Genomic DNA, 16,353 nt, shown 5'->3' with positions numbered 1-16,353 from the left:
AAAGTATATATCTCAAAAAAACATCAACAATATTGTCTTTTTTATGAACACACAAAAAGAACATGGACGGTTCAAGATTTCTTTCTATAAGATTATATCAATTCAATAAATTGTCCAATAACATATGAGGACCAGAAACACTGTGATATGTTACACACAAAAAAAAAATACAAGACAAAGATCTATAAATAATCAAGAACTCTATACATGCAATGACTTTTATAGAGGAAGATACAAGTTTTCATTAACCCCCAAATGCTATGAATATTTACCCTGGTTAACCTTTTTCTTTTTAGGCTTAATAAAACTTATATCCTACCTTCTTTATTAAATTAAATGTTTTATTTTTATAATAAACTTGAATCATTATGTCTTTGTTGATTTCTTGTATTTCAAACTTTATACCGTATGATATATGTCAATGAGAAAGACTTCAATCAGAGAAAGTTATGAAAACTTTTTTTTCATTCGGGAGAGTGAGCAGTATTCCAAAATGTGTGTATCCCCTTATGTTAAAAGGGGATACAATCCAACACTTTTCTTTATCTGTGTCTAACCTAGAAAGCAGTTATTCATTCTTTCCTAGGGGATTTGGTAATGTTTCTGTAAGTGTATTATGTTTCATTTATCATTTTACAAAAGACAAATAATCTTCGCATATGATTCAAATATATTGCAAATTTTCTATAGAAGACATGGCAATTAAAAGTAAGTTCAAAATAATATTAAAATTGTAATTGTATCAAATCTTTGTTCATAATAAGTACTAGACTACTGTTGGATAAATTGATAAATGTTTTTAAAAAATTAATGAAAAAATATGAATCCAACTATTGCAGGAATGTGTCATTCATCAAAACAATCTTGGTGCAGATGATGTGTTCGGTTCTTTAAAAAAAACCTGACTAAGAATTTTGAAGTGAATTATTGTGGCATATTGATATCATATAACAGTTATTTATAAAAAAAATTGAATTTGAGAGACATCTAAAATAAGGGTGCTTGCATGTGGTGTAGTATTTTATGACTGTCATATATTATAACTGAAAGACATTTCAGAGACCTAGTTACAAAAGAAATACCTATACAAAATGAAAGAAATCCATGATGAGAAATATTTTGATTTTAATACTAAACCATGTACTAATTTACTTATTTTAATGATCTATTGTTGTTCGATCCTAAAATTTTGATGATGAATATGTCATAAAGAAATTGCACATCTTTTTTGATGATCATTTACATTAAACCATAGGCTTTTTAGGATAATTGTGATCTTCTAATAAAAGCATAAAAACTAAACCTTTTTTTCAAATGATTTGAAATGAATATTAACCATGTTGAATTTTAAAATCGTTATTTTTAAGAAGACAAATAATTTTATGGAGACAAATATCATGGTGACAAATTAGTTTTAAGCTGTTGCAAGCCAGTGTCCACAGATAATTATAGTTATATCATTTGGTCTTGTCAATGCAACCTATGATCTGTATGTTCTTTGAATAATTATTTTTACGTCTGTTTTTAAAAAAGCTATGAACAATTTGTACATCAATAATACAATTCACATAATCTCTCTTCTATTATTGTTAGTCCGAACACGTTTTGGGTTTACTTATGATACATATTATGATATAACACATCCCCAGCCTGCAGCAGTATCAACCTCAGGTGCTATTTCTGGTGGAGGTTCTGAAAACTCACTTGGGAAGTAAATTCTACAAAGTAAAGATGAAATGTGCTCAGTTAAATAAAACTCATATCATTTACTCTCACAAAGTCTTTTTTGATAATATGATCATGAGTACAGATTGTTAGAAAACTTTATTCTAAAGAATAGAGTTCAAGTCATGTACCAAAATTGAAATAAATTAAAACCATATTATTTTTATATCGTTGAATTTAAAAAACATTTTCAATAGCCTTTAGTAATCCTGATATATATCAACATATTGATATATTTCTCTAGGTTAGTTTTTGATACATGTAATAATATATAGTTAAATAGCCATAACGGTATATACCATTTGTCATTTCAGGGCCTTTCATAGCTGACTATGCGGTATGGGCTTTGTTCATTGTTGCAGGCTGTACGGTGACCTATAGTTATTCATTTCTGTGTCATTTGGTTTAATTGTGGAGAGTTGTCTCATTAACAATCATACTACATCTTCTGTATTATATCTCTTATGAAGTGAGTATATTGAATGATTCTATTAATAAACTAACCTGAAGGTACTGAGCTGATATCTACCATTGGTACGTCTGACAGATTTATCTACCTTGTCCTCAAGGTTACCTACTGATTCTCCACCGAGGTACACTTGGTACTGTATTGTTTCTACGGAAAATGGTGGTACTCCTGGAAAATTAAAATTTTCATTTAAAACATTTGTATTCTATTGTTAATTAGTTGACTTATAAACAAGATAACATAATGTTATTTTAAGTAATTATAATGCTTCATAAATACAATTAAATATAATCAAATACAGATATTAATAGCTGGTCTGTTAGAGAAATTAACAGAATTAAATGAAATGAAATACAAGAATTGCCTGGATATCCTAAATTTTCTGTAAAAACAAGTTGTTTTTTTTTTTTGGGGGGGGGGGGGGGTTTGTTCAGGGTTTCATATTTTGGTATGCTGAGTTCTTGAATAGTTTATTGAATAATAGAATTCGCTCATTGGTTAATTTGATGAATATTGTCCAGTGACCTTAAGTTGTTTACATCCCCTTCCTGGTTTGTGGTAGATAGTTATCTCATTGACAATCATACTACATCTCCATATTTTTTTTTATATCTAGCTGTTAATTATATATATATAAGGTCCTAAGTTATACTAAACTTACTAGTATAATCCAGCCATTTAATGGTCCTCTGCATGGTTTTTGATACACTTTCAAACAGCTTTCCTTCCCTCAAGACAGGTACAAAAAGTCTGGTGTGCAGATTCAATGAGGAGTATGGCACTTCATCAGATTTCTGTTGGACGTAAAACGCTCTCAAGACCTTTGCATATCTAGATTCAATACCTGACTTTTCAGTGGAGCAATTTTGTGTTGCATCTAAATGAGCTTTAACTGCAAAATTTGTAAAAATATTTATGAGAAAACATTTCAACATTATACATATAAAAAAATATACACAGAAAACATGTACTAGGTGAGTTATGTAATCATTTCATAAGGAATAAGGAAACTTGTATTGAAGTTTGAAATAATTTGCCAGAGTCTCTGCATTTTTCTTCTCTTCTAAAGTCGCCGTCAGCTGAAATTCGTAGCGGTTATCGGTAAAAATAATCTAAACTATCAATCGCGTTCACTCGAGATAGTTTTTCACATTCCATTCATAAATCGCAAAAAGAAAAACCACTACTGACCTACTTTTTAAGTGATCACACTGTAATAATCCTGACCTTCACATTTTCCAGAATATTTTCCATTGTAATTCCGCCATCTTCCTTTCTATGAGGATCATTTGTTTACATATGACATTCGTCACTGTACGCAGTTTCCTGAAATGTTCCTTTCATTGATGTGATAAGGTTTCCCGCGCTTTATGCAAATTTTATGAAATTGAACTCCACGGAAACACTTCCAGTAAAAACAATGGCTGATTCCACCATTCAAAATCGTCTATGAAAAAGTGAAGGTCAGGATTATTACAGTGCGATCACTTAAAAGGTAGGTCAGTAGTGGTTTTTCTTTTTGCGATTTATGAATGGAATGTGAAAAACTATATCTCGAGTGAACGTGATTGATAGTTTAGATTATTTTTACCGATAACCGCTACGAATTTCAGCTGAAGGCGACTATAATATATGGACTCTACTCTTATGTCAGATGTACTCTAAATTTTCTTTTTTAATTTCAAAAGTTTTCCTTCATCTTTCATTTGATGTTGTCCCATAAGTATCTACTTTAAATTCTCTACTTCCCTTATAAATTCATAAGAATAAAAAAGTTTACTGGTATGTCTATTTACATACGGCACACATTTCTAGTATATGAAGTAAAAATAATAACTTTTAAAAAATCTTGAATTTGGTTATCTTTTAAGCATTTGTTAAATTTTGATCTTAACTAATCATATGTAACACTATACTTACCATCTCTGCTATAACTGACTACAACATTAATACTCTGTAAATTTACAACTCTTATACCCTGAAAAACAAAACAAAATTATGCAAATATGACTTTAAAATATGTCTGCAACATATTTGTTTTAACAGAAGAAAAAAAAGATATTTCTGATGGAATTATGAAAATTTCATGACAGTAAGTTATGTTGTGCTGATACACTGCTGTCCCAGGTTAGTGGGGTTGGGTGGGGAAAGTGGTGTAAGCACTCACAAAGATGTTTAACACAGCCACATTCTTTATGTGCCTGTCCCAAGTCAGGAGCCTGTAGTTCAGTGGTTGTTGTTGGTTCACGTCTGTCATATTTGTTCCTTGTATGTTGCTTTGGTATGAATTAGGCCACTAGTTTTAAAACTCCCAATTGCAATAACCAAATTTTTCATGTACAGGTCTCTTATAGCCAACTACCAGGTATGGGTTTTTCTCTTTGTGGTAGGTGGTACGGTTAGCTATAAATGCTTACATCCACAATTTAAACTTTGGTGGAAAATTATCTAATTTGCAATCATACCACATCTCCTTACTTTCATTAGAGATGAAATTGAAAGTATGTTATTTCTTTTATTAATTATAAATCTGTACAAGGGGGATAATTGAAAAGGAAATGAATTTCATCGTCACTTGTAAATAAATTTGGTGTACATATCATTTGAAATGCATTACATTACAGGACAGAATCAATGGATAAATTATCACTGGGGGGACTATTCAGTCATATACTTGAAATTGTATCAATATGCACTGAACCACCTATTTCAAGCTTATAATAAAATTGCAATAAATTCATTTATAACAAATCACATTAGATACATGTATGTCATCCTACATATAAGATATATCAACAGTCACATACCTTTTGAGATTTCAACCAATATCCCATTTTAGTTACTACATCTCTGAATGGTCCAAACTTTACAACAGTAGAAAAAGGTACATGTTGCATGCTAGGTTGTTCATCATGAAAACCTAAAAAAACAAAATAAATAATTAATAGAAGGGTATCAATAACAAACTAACAGGATAATAATAAAATCTAAAAGACTGAGGATCCTTAAACAATTGAAAATTATGGACCTAACAATAATATGAAACTTCAGATCATATCGAGTTTGGCCTTTTGATTTTTTCTACCATCAATGGAAAATGAATGCATTTGGTGTTGTAAGCAATTTAAAAAAAATAACAGCAGGCCATTTACGTCTCTTTCTAATGATTTCTTCCCTGTGTTCTACAAATTGAGAACTTACCAATTTTTACATATTCAGGTTTACCAATGATGAAGTACACTCTGACTGCAGATATTTTCACCATGTTTTCTGTTCCCTTTTCTTCCCAGTATGTTTTGTTAGGATCTACTGACATGGAACCAGTTGACTCATTCTCATGAAATTCAATCATTTCTACATTTAAAATTACACCTAAAAAATAAATTCAAATGTTATCTCAATATATATATATATATATATATATAAGTACGTCTGAGTCAGTGACAACCCTACAACAGATGTATCCATCGGATCGCCATCAATGATGGTGATACATGGCTGTGTACATAATGTATATACAACTCGTCTAAACATCAACCCAACAATGTTAGATCTGTAAATTTGCTTTCGCAAATTTTTGGTTCTTCCCCCGCCGGGATTCGAACCCATGCTACTGTGATATCGTGACACCAAATCGCCTGCACTGCAGCCGTCCCGCTAGACCACACGACCACCTGGGCTCTCAAAAAAAGAGCTTTCGCTGGCCGTGTGTTACCTTTCCACGTCAGTTTTAATCTAGCGGCGTACTGCAGTACATGATATATAAGGCATGAAGATGTTATTGTTACAGACCAGCTAAATTATCTATAGTAAAGGATCCTACAAATTAATGTAAGATACAGTCACAGAAAATAATTATATTTATAAGTACGTCTGAGTCAGTGACAACCCTACAACAGTTGTATCCATCGGATCGCCATCAATGATGGTGATACATGGCTGTGTACATAATGTATATACAACTCGTCTAAACATCAACCCAACAATGTTAGATCTGTAAATTTGCTTTCATTATAACAGTCACAATATAAAAATATATACTGCTCCAGTCAATTATATTTTTCAATTTCCCACTGGACGTTGAACAAACAAAAATCATCTGTTTTCAAATCTGAGTAACATGAATTCACTTTGCATTCAGGTGATATTCTGTTTGTTATAGCTAGCTTGCATTTCTGTAAAATATTGACAATGAAATTTCCAATAGGAACTTCTTTTACAGCTAAAACTGTACCACTTTTACTATGAAGTTTTGAAAAAAACTATATCCTAGATCTTACCTGGTAATGGTTTTTTAATGAACTGTTTATTGAGCTGTTCAATGGAATCATGAATTGTACTATTAGATGATGCAATAACATAACTATATTCATCCAGTTTCCCCGGTAACGCTGTAGTAAAACCTATCTGTGCTACAGGTAAAGTGGAATTCATCTGTGGAACTAACCATAACCTGAAAAGCAATGAAAAATTCAGTATTTAATTTAAGTAAGGCAATGATTAGAAAACTTGATGGATTATCTCCCTTTCCATATAGAAGCATTGAATTCATTTAAATGAACAGTTTTTACTATTTCCTTCTTCCCTGAGAAAATTATGGCTATGACAAATCTTGACAGTTAAATAAACTAACTTCTAAAATATATTTGTAGCAGTTTTCAATTAATTCATTCTGAAGTTTAAAGATATTTATAAATAAAGTGAATTAAAAATATTAAAATTCTTTTAAAATGAATATCTGTGAGCATTCAAGATAAAAAAAACTTACTCAAACATGCCAACTGAACATGCAAAATAAGACAAACTAAAAAAACCAGACTAGTGTTAGATTACAATTGTGTGGGGTAATTGCTTAATTGTTTAATGGTACTTCTCCTTTATAAAAAAATCACAGACAAAATACTGATATAAATATTTACCTTAACCCTGATAAATATCTGTTGAGACCAAATGCTGATTCCATATACACAGGGTCATCCTGGTCAGAAGTAAAATCATTCTTTATTTTAAATGTCACCGTTTCACATTTCCACAAACTGTATTCTGGGTTTAGTGTAAGCCAGGAATTGGCCTGTTCAATGATGGAGCTGTAGAAAAAAGCATATTGATGCCATTACTTACATGGTTATTATATCTTAAATTAATAATTAACAGCAAGTACCATTGTGGATTCATTATCATTCATTGGATACTGATGTTCATTGCTATAGATAAAGTAGTCTAAATCATTATGACATCTTAAAAGGCTATTATACTTTTTGATTTGACGCCTACCAAATGTCATAATTATTTGCACAAATGTAAATTTTTAGTCAATTACAAATTTTCTATCAGGTTGTACTCAGACTTTGACAAAACCACAAAATCCCATACTGTAGATTCCTTAATATTTGTTAGACTACACTTTTCTTGGATTTCGTGGGAACAGGGGAACCACAAATTTAATTGATCAACTTAGGCCAATTAAAATTAATTGATAGATTTTCATCCCCGCCCGCCCCTCTGAAATCTTCCCGCCCCGATTTTTTTTATTTTTGAAAAAAATACGATTTCCGGATTTTGTTCATTTCCGTTACCGGTAACCGTCGATGATTTCGTTTCATGTAAAACTTCTTTTTCAAATTTCGGTTTTCGTATTTCTTAGCGTATTCTTCCTGAATGATTATTAAAGTCGATATATTCTGCTCATCTATGATGACAACATCATTAACCGAGAATAGTGATTGATTACGAGAAGGGCGTGAAATAATCGGGTTACGAGTAATACGCTGTGTCAGAGACATATGTCTCTGGCTGTGTCCAAGAACGCAAATCACCGTACGGTCACAAATGACACAAATGTTTGTGAGTAAAACACCTTGGATTTATTTTATTTATGTAATGACTTTGTGTCAAGAAATTTGGACTGTGAATGAAACCCAAAAGCGTTAGAATCGTGGAACACATTTGACTTGAATAAAGAAATGAACACAAGCATGAACTTTTTAGATTGTTGACCCTAGGATTTGTATAGTACTATACAAATCCTTGGTTGACCGTATATATTGAGTTAAAAAAATCAACAAACATACGCATTTTTAATTTATTAATTTATAGCAAGCTCTTAGATTTTGATTTAGCCTTAATTTCGTTTTTTTTTTAGAAATAGAGAAAACATCCTCTGTCCCAATACATATTTTTAAACACCCTGGCACTTGAAATTTCTAGGAGGTGAAATTCTCGGGATTTTACCTCAAAATCTATGGGAAAATACAATTTCTAATTCCAATTTAAAACCAAACAGTAAAAGAAATCTCAAAGATGTTTAAAACACATGTCTAGTATGATAAGGAGATTTGAAAAAACGATCTCAAATTTAATTTAAATGATTCAACAAAAAAATAATTGAGTTTTAAGTTTGTGTACTTTTATATGGTAAAACCCGAGGATTTGCCACCGCTTCAACTCCCACGATAGAGTCATTAAACAACTTTATGTTCTACATTATAATTGTATTTGCATCTTGCATATTAATAAGGACCAACCCTATTATTTAAACACTGTTTGAGTTTTCATTTTATGCTGTATTTTACGTACCTGTGTTGCATACCAATGCATTTGCTTCATTTTATTCGGACAACAAAACATTGCTTAGAACATGTAGAAAGCAAAATACATTTGATGTAGGTAATCCAACTGAGGAGAACATTTCTCCACATTTCTGCTGTTAACTATAAATTAGGTTTCTAAAGCGGCAATTACATGTAGCACAGTTGTTGCCAATCAGAGATATATATTCATGAATTTGAAAAAAGTGGCACTAGCATATGGAGTATATGCGTCTCAATTGATACGTTACTCTAGAGCTAGCTTAAAGTACGTTGGTTTTGTTGAACAAGGAATACTACTTTCTCAAAAGTTGCTAAGACAGGGCTATGAATCAATCAAATTAAGGTCATCACTCAAGAAATTTTATGGTCGCCATCATGAGCTGATTGGCCATTATGACAAAAGTGTGTCAGAAATCATGATCTCAGTGATATTCTTCCTCAGTCATAACAACCTTTCATCATTACCGAACTGAACATAGAAATAACATGATGGGTGCCGTATGCGGTGCAGGAAATGCTTACCCTTCCGGAGCACCTGATTTTGCTCCTGGTTTTTAGTGGAGTTCGTGTTGTTTATTATTTATTATTTATAACTGTAGATGTAACGTCTTTTGGTTTTATGAGTCTTCGTTTACTCCTTGGTTTTGATTGTTATTGTCTTATACACGATACCTTATGCATGTATTTACATGATATAAGCTTATTATTACACTTGCCGATATGAATAAAACATGACAAGAAGGTTTCATATGAAATAAAATTTAAAAAATAAAATCCTCCCACCCGCCCCATTTTTTTCAAAAAATTGGATGAAAATCTACTTATTAATTTTAGTTGGCCTTATTACAAATTTTCTAAAGGAATGTATGAATACTTTGCCAAATCCATGAAATAAAATATCAACAATAGGCACTTAGTTTTCCTCAAACTATGAAAAATTGGTACCCAAGAAAATAAAAGAATTCACGGCGGCTAACCCTCTTTTGTTTGGTTAGTTTTCATCATATATTTCTTATTAAAGTTCTAGAATTCAACATTATTTCAGATTTAAATAATTCTTTGGTTTATAGTATACCCTATCAGATTTTTAGATTTTTTAGACAAGCTTAATCAAAAGACTCACCTAAAATCTGAAAATGTTGGATCAGTTGCAATTTCTGCATGAGTTTTCTGAGGGAGAAAATCCACATATGTTAAAGGGGGAATTGTTTCTTCAATTGTTCCCTCCTCAGAAAATACTGGATTATTGATGCCATTTTTCTTCTGCTCATTGAGTGTTTGTTGTGTGTCTGTGGTCTGTTGACCCTCTGGCTGGTCAGGGTCTGATGCATCACAGTTGATTTCCAACACAGGGCTATCATTTGTTACACCACTATCAAGCTTCATTTCTCCTACCATGTTAGGTAATTCAACTTCTTCTTGTGTAGCCATTGTATTAATCTGTAATCAAAAATGGTATGGATCTTACCAAAATTAAATTAATTTCCAGTCCCCAATGACCAATATTACAGCAAATTATAGTTAAAACAATTACTTGGTTGGGAAAATTTTTTTTTTAATAAATTTCCAGATTTTTTTTTATTGCTGCATCCCCCCTTTTTCCCTTTATTTTTCTTTGCAGACCTATTGCCACCATTTTCAAAAAATATAAAGTAACTGGTTAATTTTTTGTATGTTGATCAATTTATATCATATATAGACAATAATAGTGCATTGACTTGACATATCAACGATATAAGGATGAGGCTTAGAAACGGGGAAATGCGAGGCTGTGCCTAGCATTTTCCCCGTTTCGGGCCGAATCCTTATATCGTTGATATGTCAAGTCAATGCACTATTATTGTCTTTATACTGCAATCAAAAAAAAAACATTTTCAATTGTTGTTTATTGCGTTAATGTTTAATTTATTTGATTTAAATATTGAGGAAAATCCCCCTTTAAAAAGGCCTTATTATCACACAGACGGAGAAATATAAAACATGATGAAATGTACATCATTACCGCAATCAATGATGAACGAATTCGTTGCAGACTAAAATATCATCAATAAACATAAAACATAATGATTTATAGGTTGCAAACAAAAAAAAATTAATAAGTGAAATATGTTTTCCCAAAAATTGCAAAAGAAACAAATTTGAGTCGTTAAACGCATCATTGTTTACATTGGAAACAAGAACAGGTTGAAAAGGTCGTATGAATAATTAAATATAATTTCGACAATTTCTATTTAAATATTCATGAGGAAAAGTGATATCAGGTCAGTGACGGTATATGGCATAGAAATATACAGTCAACGCATTTTGACTGCTCAAATAGAACGAGTGCAGTATAAATAGACATTCATAAATTGAGAACAATGGTTAATCATTGTAATGTAAGAGTAAAGACTCATAAAAATACAAAACCTATTATATTTTTTGTAATAAAAGAATTTTTGCCTTATTAGATCCCTTATCAAAATATATGTTCCTTCTATGTTTATAACTTCCCTATCTGTTATTGTATATATTCTGTTTGAAATTTAGATGTTTATAATAGTCAATAATAAAATATTAGACACAAAACATTGCTTATTTTGTATATTGAATATTATGTGATACGTTTAATATTAGATTATACATACATGTAACTATCAGCTGATCATACACGTTTATTGATGAAATAATAGTAAAGGGAATTTTAAACTAACATGCCATTCATTAGAATATCAATTCTACTCACCGTTGCTTCTCTCACTAAAATAACTTGGCTTGAATTACTGGGACTTTCGGACGTGTCGTTTCTTATCATGTGGAAGTATTGATTTATTAATTAATCTCTCTCTTTAGATGTGTCGTAACTGGTCAATCGTCCACGCGTAACCAACAGTGACATATAAACAATAACAATACCCCCTGATTAATCAAGCAAAACACACGTTTATTTTTACCTGAGTTCACCTACAAACACTCGTATATAGTTTTATTTAGTTGTTTTGATTTGATGCAATTAACTCTGGATGTTTGAATAATTATAACAACGTTTTATTGTATGTTTACCTGTTAATTACCTGTGTTCACTGTCATGCAGAGACTGCACGTTTTCTTCTTATTGTTTACATTGGTTGCATCGTGGAAAGTCTTCAGTTGTTAATAAACCACACGTTACAAAAAGCGCTTTGCTGACACAAACTTATTATATATCGGGTCACAAGTGAGCCTCCACAAGTTTAAATGCCCTCGCTTTTACAAACCTACAAAAAAGGTGAACATCGCTTTATTAATAAGAATGACAGGAAATCAGAAGGGTTAAGCCTACATTGGTCACAATCAGAGCCAACACCACTATAGACAATAGACAATATTTATTAGCACAAACACATTTACATTTAATGGTTATGGCATACAAAATAAAGACAATTAGCTGACAAATTATATGACATATAATTCGACAGTGTAATTCATATAGGTCTTTAACTGAAGCTTATTAATATGAAAGTTGGTACTTTATTTAATAATAATATATCAGATATGTATAATAATAGTAAAGCATGTGTAAGAATTGGAGCTTCTTCTCTCACTGACCCTTTTAAATTAGGCGTAAGACAAGGAGACAACTTGAGTCCTCCATTATTTAAAATTTTTATAAATGACTTCCCATCTTATCTTGACTCCTGTCTGGATACAGTTTCCCTGCACTCAGAGAAATTAAATTGTTTGATGTATGCGGATGATATTGTGATTATGTCAACATCAGCCACAGGGCTTCAAAGTAGACTTGATCAGCTAGAAAAATATTGTGCTGACTGGTGCCTGAAAGTTAATATTAGAAAGACTAAAGTCATAATTTTTAATAAGGCTGGAAGGAAAATTCAGGAGAATTTTCGACTGCAGAATAACTTGATTGACTGTGTCGCTCATTACAAATATTTAGGTGTTCACTTTACTGCTTCTGGAAGTTTTCATCTAGCTAAAACTGAACTTTATAATAAGGCTCATAAGGCCTACTATAAACTTAGAAAGGATTTTATCAATTTGTCTCCTGGAATAAAATCTTGTGTTCATATTTTTGATCATACCCTTAAACCCATTCTGTTATATAATTCAGAGGTATGGGGAGGTTATAATGTCTCTTGTAATAAATTACAGCCTGTCTTCCTTATTTAATCTTGAAAATATTTTCAAAAATCTTAAGTGTGAGAATCTCCATCTTAAATTTTCTAAATTTATACTTGGTGTACACAAAAGGAGTGTCAATTTTGCTGTATTATCAGAAATGGGACGTTTCCCCTTACATTATGATATTGTAAAGTCAATTGTAAAATACTGGTATAGATTTGAAAATCTTACAACTGAATTCAGTCTATTGAAAGATGCTTATAAATGCAGCCAAGAGCTTCACAAATCTAACATAACTTCTTGGTTCTCATTTATTAAAAAAGTATTAGAAGTTTTTGAAATTAAACAAGAAGTAAAACATTTCGGACAATATAAATTTTTGAACATATCTAGTAAATTAATTCACACTAAATATATTAGCAATTGGTATGCTAGCCAAAATAAAGCTTCTGATGGAAAACTGTTTAATTATGTAAAATTTAAGCAGAATTTTGATTATGAAAATTATCTTTCTTTAATTAAGAACTTTGATTTTAGAAGATCTATATGCAAATTACGTATTTCTGCTCATAAGCTTCAAATTGAAGTTAGTCGTTTTTCAAATATTCCACGAAATGAAAGAATTTGCAAAAAATGCTCCTCTGGCTGTGTTGAAGATGAAATCCATTTTTTAACTAACTGTGAAAATTTTAAATCAGATAGAGATGCTCTCTTTGACTTTGTTTGCCAAAGAATTTCAAATTTTTCTATACTTGATAATCAGCATAAATTTATTTATTTATTAAACTGTGAAGACAATCAGGTCCTTAATGCTGTTGGTAAATTTATTAAAGTGAATATGAGTTAGTAATTGTATTGAAACTGTATGTAAAAAATTGTTTGTATCTATGTATCTATGCAAATCAATATTCTTTTGCCTTATTCATGTATGCTCTATATGCCCCTTGTGGGCCCTTAATTGGAAATAAAATATGTTCTGTTCTGTTCTGTTCTATGTCACGATTATGAATGCACAATTAACTAATAGAATTACGATGCATTCATTCTCAAATTATTTCTCTGACGGACTGAAATTCAAAACGCTCTCACACATAACAGCCCCTTTCCCCCATAAGATAAGATTAGATAAGATATATGTTATTTCCAATAGAGGACCCACTAAAGGCATAACTAGTACATTGATTTTTTTATCACACAATTGCAATAGACAATAAACAAAAATAAAAATAGAAATACGTTTGACAAAAAACATGAAATATAAATTGAGTTAGTAATACATGTAGTCACATATCAAAACCTGTAAATTCAGTGATTATTGACCATGCACCAGAAGCAGCATCTCATCCATTATAGAAAAAAAAATCGAGTTAAGTCCTTCCTCGTGGCTGATGCATATGAGAAAATAGTATTGTTGTTCATATGCAGGCGTCAACAAGGGCAGGTGCTTAAAGGACAGTCACACTCAAGCCTATTCACAGAGAAATCTGAAACATTTAAACATTTTACAACACAAGCATAAACTAATACTTTGAAAAGAATTACTATATTATAGTCCTCCTTGTGGTTGAATCACATAAATAAGATTAATATGTAGCAATCCAAATGCAGGAGCCACCAAGAGCAGGTGCTTATTTAAAAGGATAAAGTAATATATTGTAAAATTTCTGTGTTAAAATATTTGAATTTGGACAGCCTCTAGTACAACCTGTCCCAGTGCTTTAAGAGAAAAAAGAGAATTCACAAAAAAAGCACAAACAATGGTATAAATTACGAGTATTTTTTATTTTGTTTTATAAAAGCACACATTTCTAGAGATACATTTCTTGTGTCAATTAAGCGCCTTACACATTTTGAAGATTATCATGAGGATTTAAAAATTATGACAAATTTTAGTAATATATTCAACTGAAATGTTAGTTTCATATATTAGAAGAGTCAATAAATTTAAATTGTAACTTAGTATGTACATGATCCTGAAATTTCTGTTTGACCTCTGGAGTCTATGACTATGCATGTTGAAATAAGTTCCAACAGTTAAAGCCTAATGCCAAATCCAATTATAAAAAATTAAAAGTTCACATTCATTTTGAACAGTAAAAATGGACTGAGACCAACGAGTCGAGACAAGAATTCATTTACAGAATTTTCGGTATTATTTCTAAAATTGAGAATGGAAATGGAGATTGTGTCAAAAAGACAACAACCCGACCATAGAAAAGACAACAGCAGAAGGTCACTAACAGGTCTTCAATGCAGCAAGAAATTCTCGCACCCAGAGGCGTCCTTCAGCTGGCCCCATCACAAATATATGCTAGTTCAGTGATAATGAATGCCATACTAAACTTCAAATTGCGCACAAGAAACTAAAATTAAAAATAATACAAGACTAACAAAGGATCAGAGGCTCCTGACTTGGAACAGGCGCAAAAATGCGGCGGGGTTAAACATGTTTATGAGATCTCAACCCTCCCCTTCTAACATGTTTCAGTGATATTCTGAAATATTAATACTTTACCCAGCGTTCAATTCATATTTCTGAGGATTCGACCAATTTGTATATAAAATTATCCTTTGCAGTTTAAGCTTGACAAATTGAATACTAAATGCAGCATATTTACAGAACCACACCAGTCAGTCATGGTATTCAGTTTCTTTTCAGACTGATCAGAATTATCTTTCATCATTAGTGTGTTGTGAGTTACTGAAATATCTGTATTACTATTAATGTCTGGTGGACAATGTAAACAGTCTCCACCAGACAACACGACATAGTTATAGATTTTAAAGCTGCACCCTCCTGCTTGAACCCACTCACGGTGTATATTTCGGAACGCTTGCTTTCAGATTCGATCAACAGTAACGATTGCTTTCATATACGCGTAACGCTTGCTTTCAGATGTTTGTTGGCAAAAAAGAAGGAGACAGGTGATAAATATGAATATGCTTCAATCTGGTGGTATTTGGTGTTTTTTTGTTGTATCGAACGAACATTAGAGTTATTTCACATGATAGAAATGTAACGCATGTCATTTTGAAAGCTAAATCAGGTCGTAAACTGTCCCACAATCGCAACACTGCCACTAACATTATAAAAGAGGGACGAAAGATACCAAAGGGACAGTCAAACTCATAATTCTAAAACAAACTCACAACGCCATGGCTAAAAATGAAAAAAGACAAACAAACAACAGCACACATGACACAACATAGAAAACTAAAGAATAAACAACACGAACCCCACCAAAAAACTAGGGGTGATCTCAGGTGCTCCGGAAGGGTAAGCAGTTCCTGCTCCACATGTGGCCCCGTCGTATTGCTTATGTGATAACAAATCTGGTAAATAGTCTAATTCGGTAAGTCACATTCATGAAAGGGAAGGGGATTGTAGTTACGATGTAAGGAACATATCCGATTAAATTTGTGAAACGGTTATTCCATAACGGTCAACCAACTCGTGATGGCGTCCGT

The 16,353-nt window shown here is 31.7% G+C and overlaps 1 protein-coding gene across 4 annotated transcripts; it reads right to left on the bottom strand.

Annotated features, from left to right (window-relative positions):
* Positions 1-1,079: 1,079 nt before the first annotated feature.
* Positions 1,080-11,922, bottom strand: LOC143063392 (uncharacterized). 4 transcript variants are annotated; one of them, XM_076235518.1, is made up of 10 exons: positions 11,827-11,922; positions 9,908-10,224; positions 7,114-7,281; positions 6,475-6,647; positions 5,396-5,566; positions 5,002-5,114; positions 4,115-4,172; positions 2,856-3,086; positions 2,230-2,362; positions 1,080-1,718 (listed from the first exon to the last, which is right to left on the bottom strand). In XM_076235518.1, exons 2-10 carry the CDS (start codon positions 10,213-10,215, stop codon positions 1,628-1,630), a joined length of 1,446 nt encoding a protein of 481 aa, XP_076091633.1. In that variant the 5' UTR covers positions 10,216-10,224; positions 11,827-11,922; the 3' UTR covers positions 1,080-1,627. The 4 variants fall into 4 exon arrangements, with proteins under 4 accessions (XP_076091633.1, XP_076091634.1, XP_076091632.1 ...); XM_076235519.1 differs by having other exon boundaries at positions 11,838-11,921; XM_076235517.1 differs by lacking the exon at positions 11,827-11,922 and adding an exon at positions 11,510-11,663.
* Positions 11,923-16,353: the final 4,431 nt, after the last annotated feature.

The sequence above is a fragment of the Mytilus galloprovincialis genome, chromosome 2 (assembly GCF_965363235.1).
Source record: "Mytilus galloprovincialis chromosome 2, xbMytGall1.hap1.1, whole genome shotgun sequence".
In the NCBI taxonomy this organism is placed as follows: Eukaryota; Metazoa; Mollusca; class Bivalvia; order Mytilida; family Mytilidae; genus Mytilus; species Mytilus galloprovincialis.
Note: the sequence above shows the minus strand (reverse complement) of the source record. Positions and strands in the feature narration are given on the sequence as shown.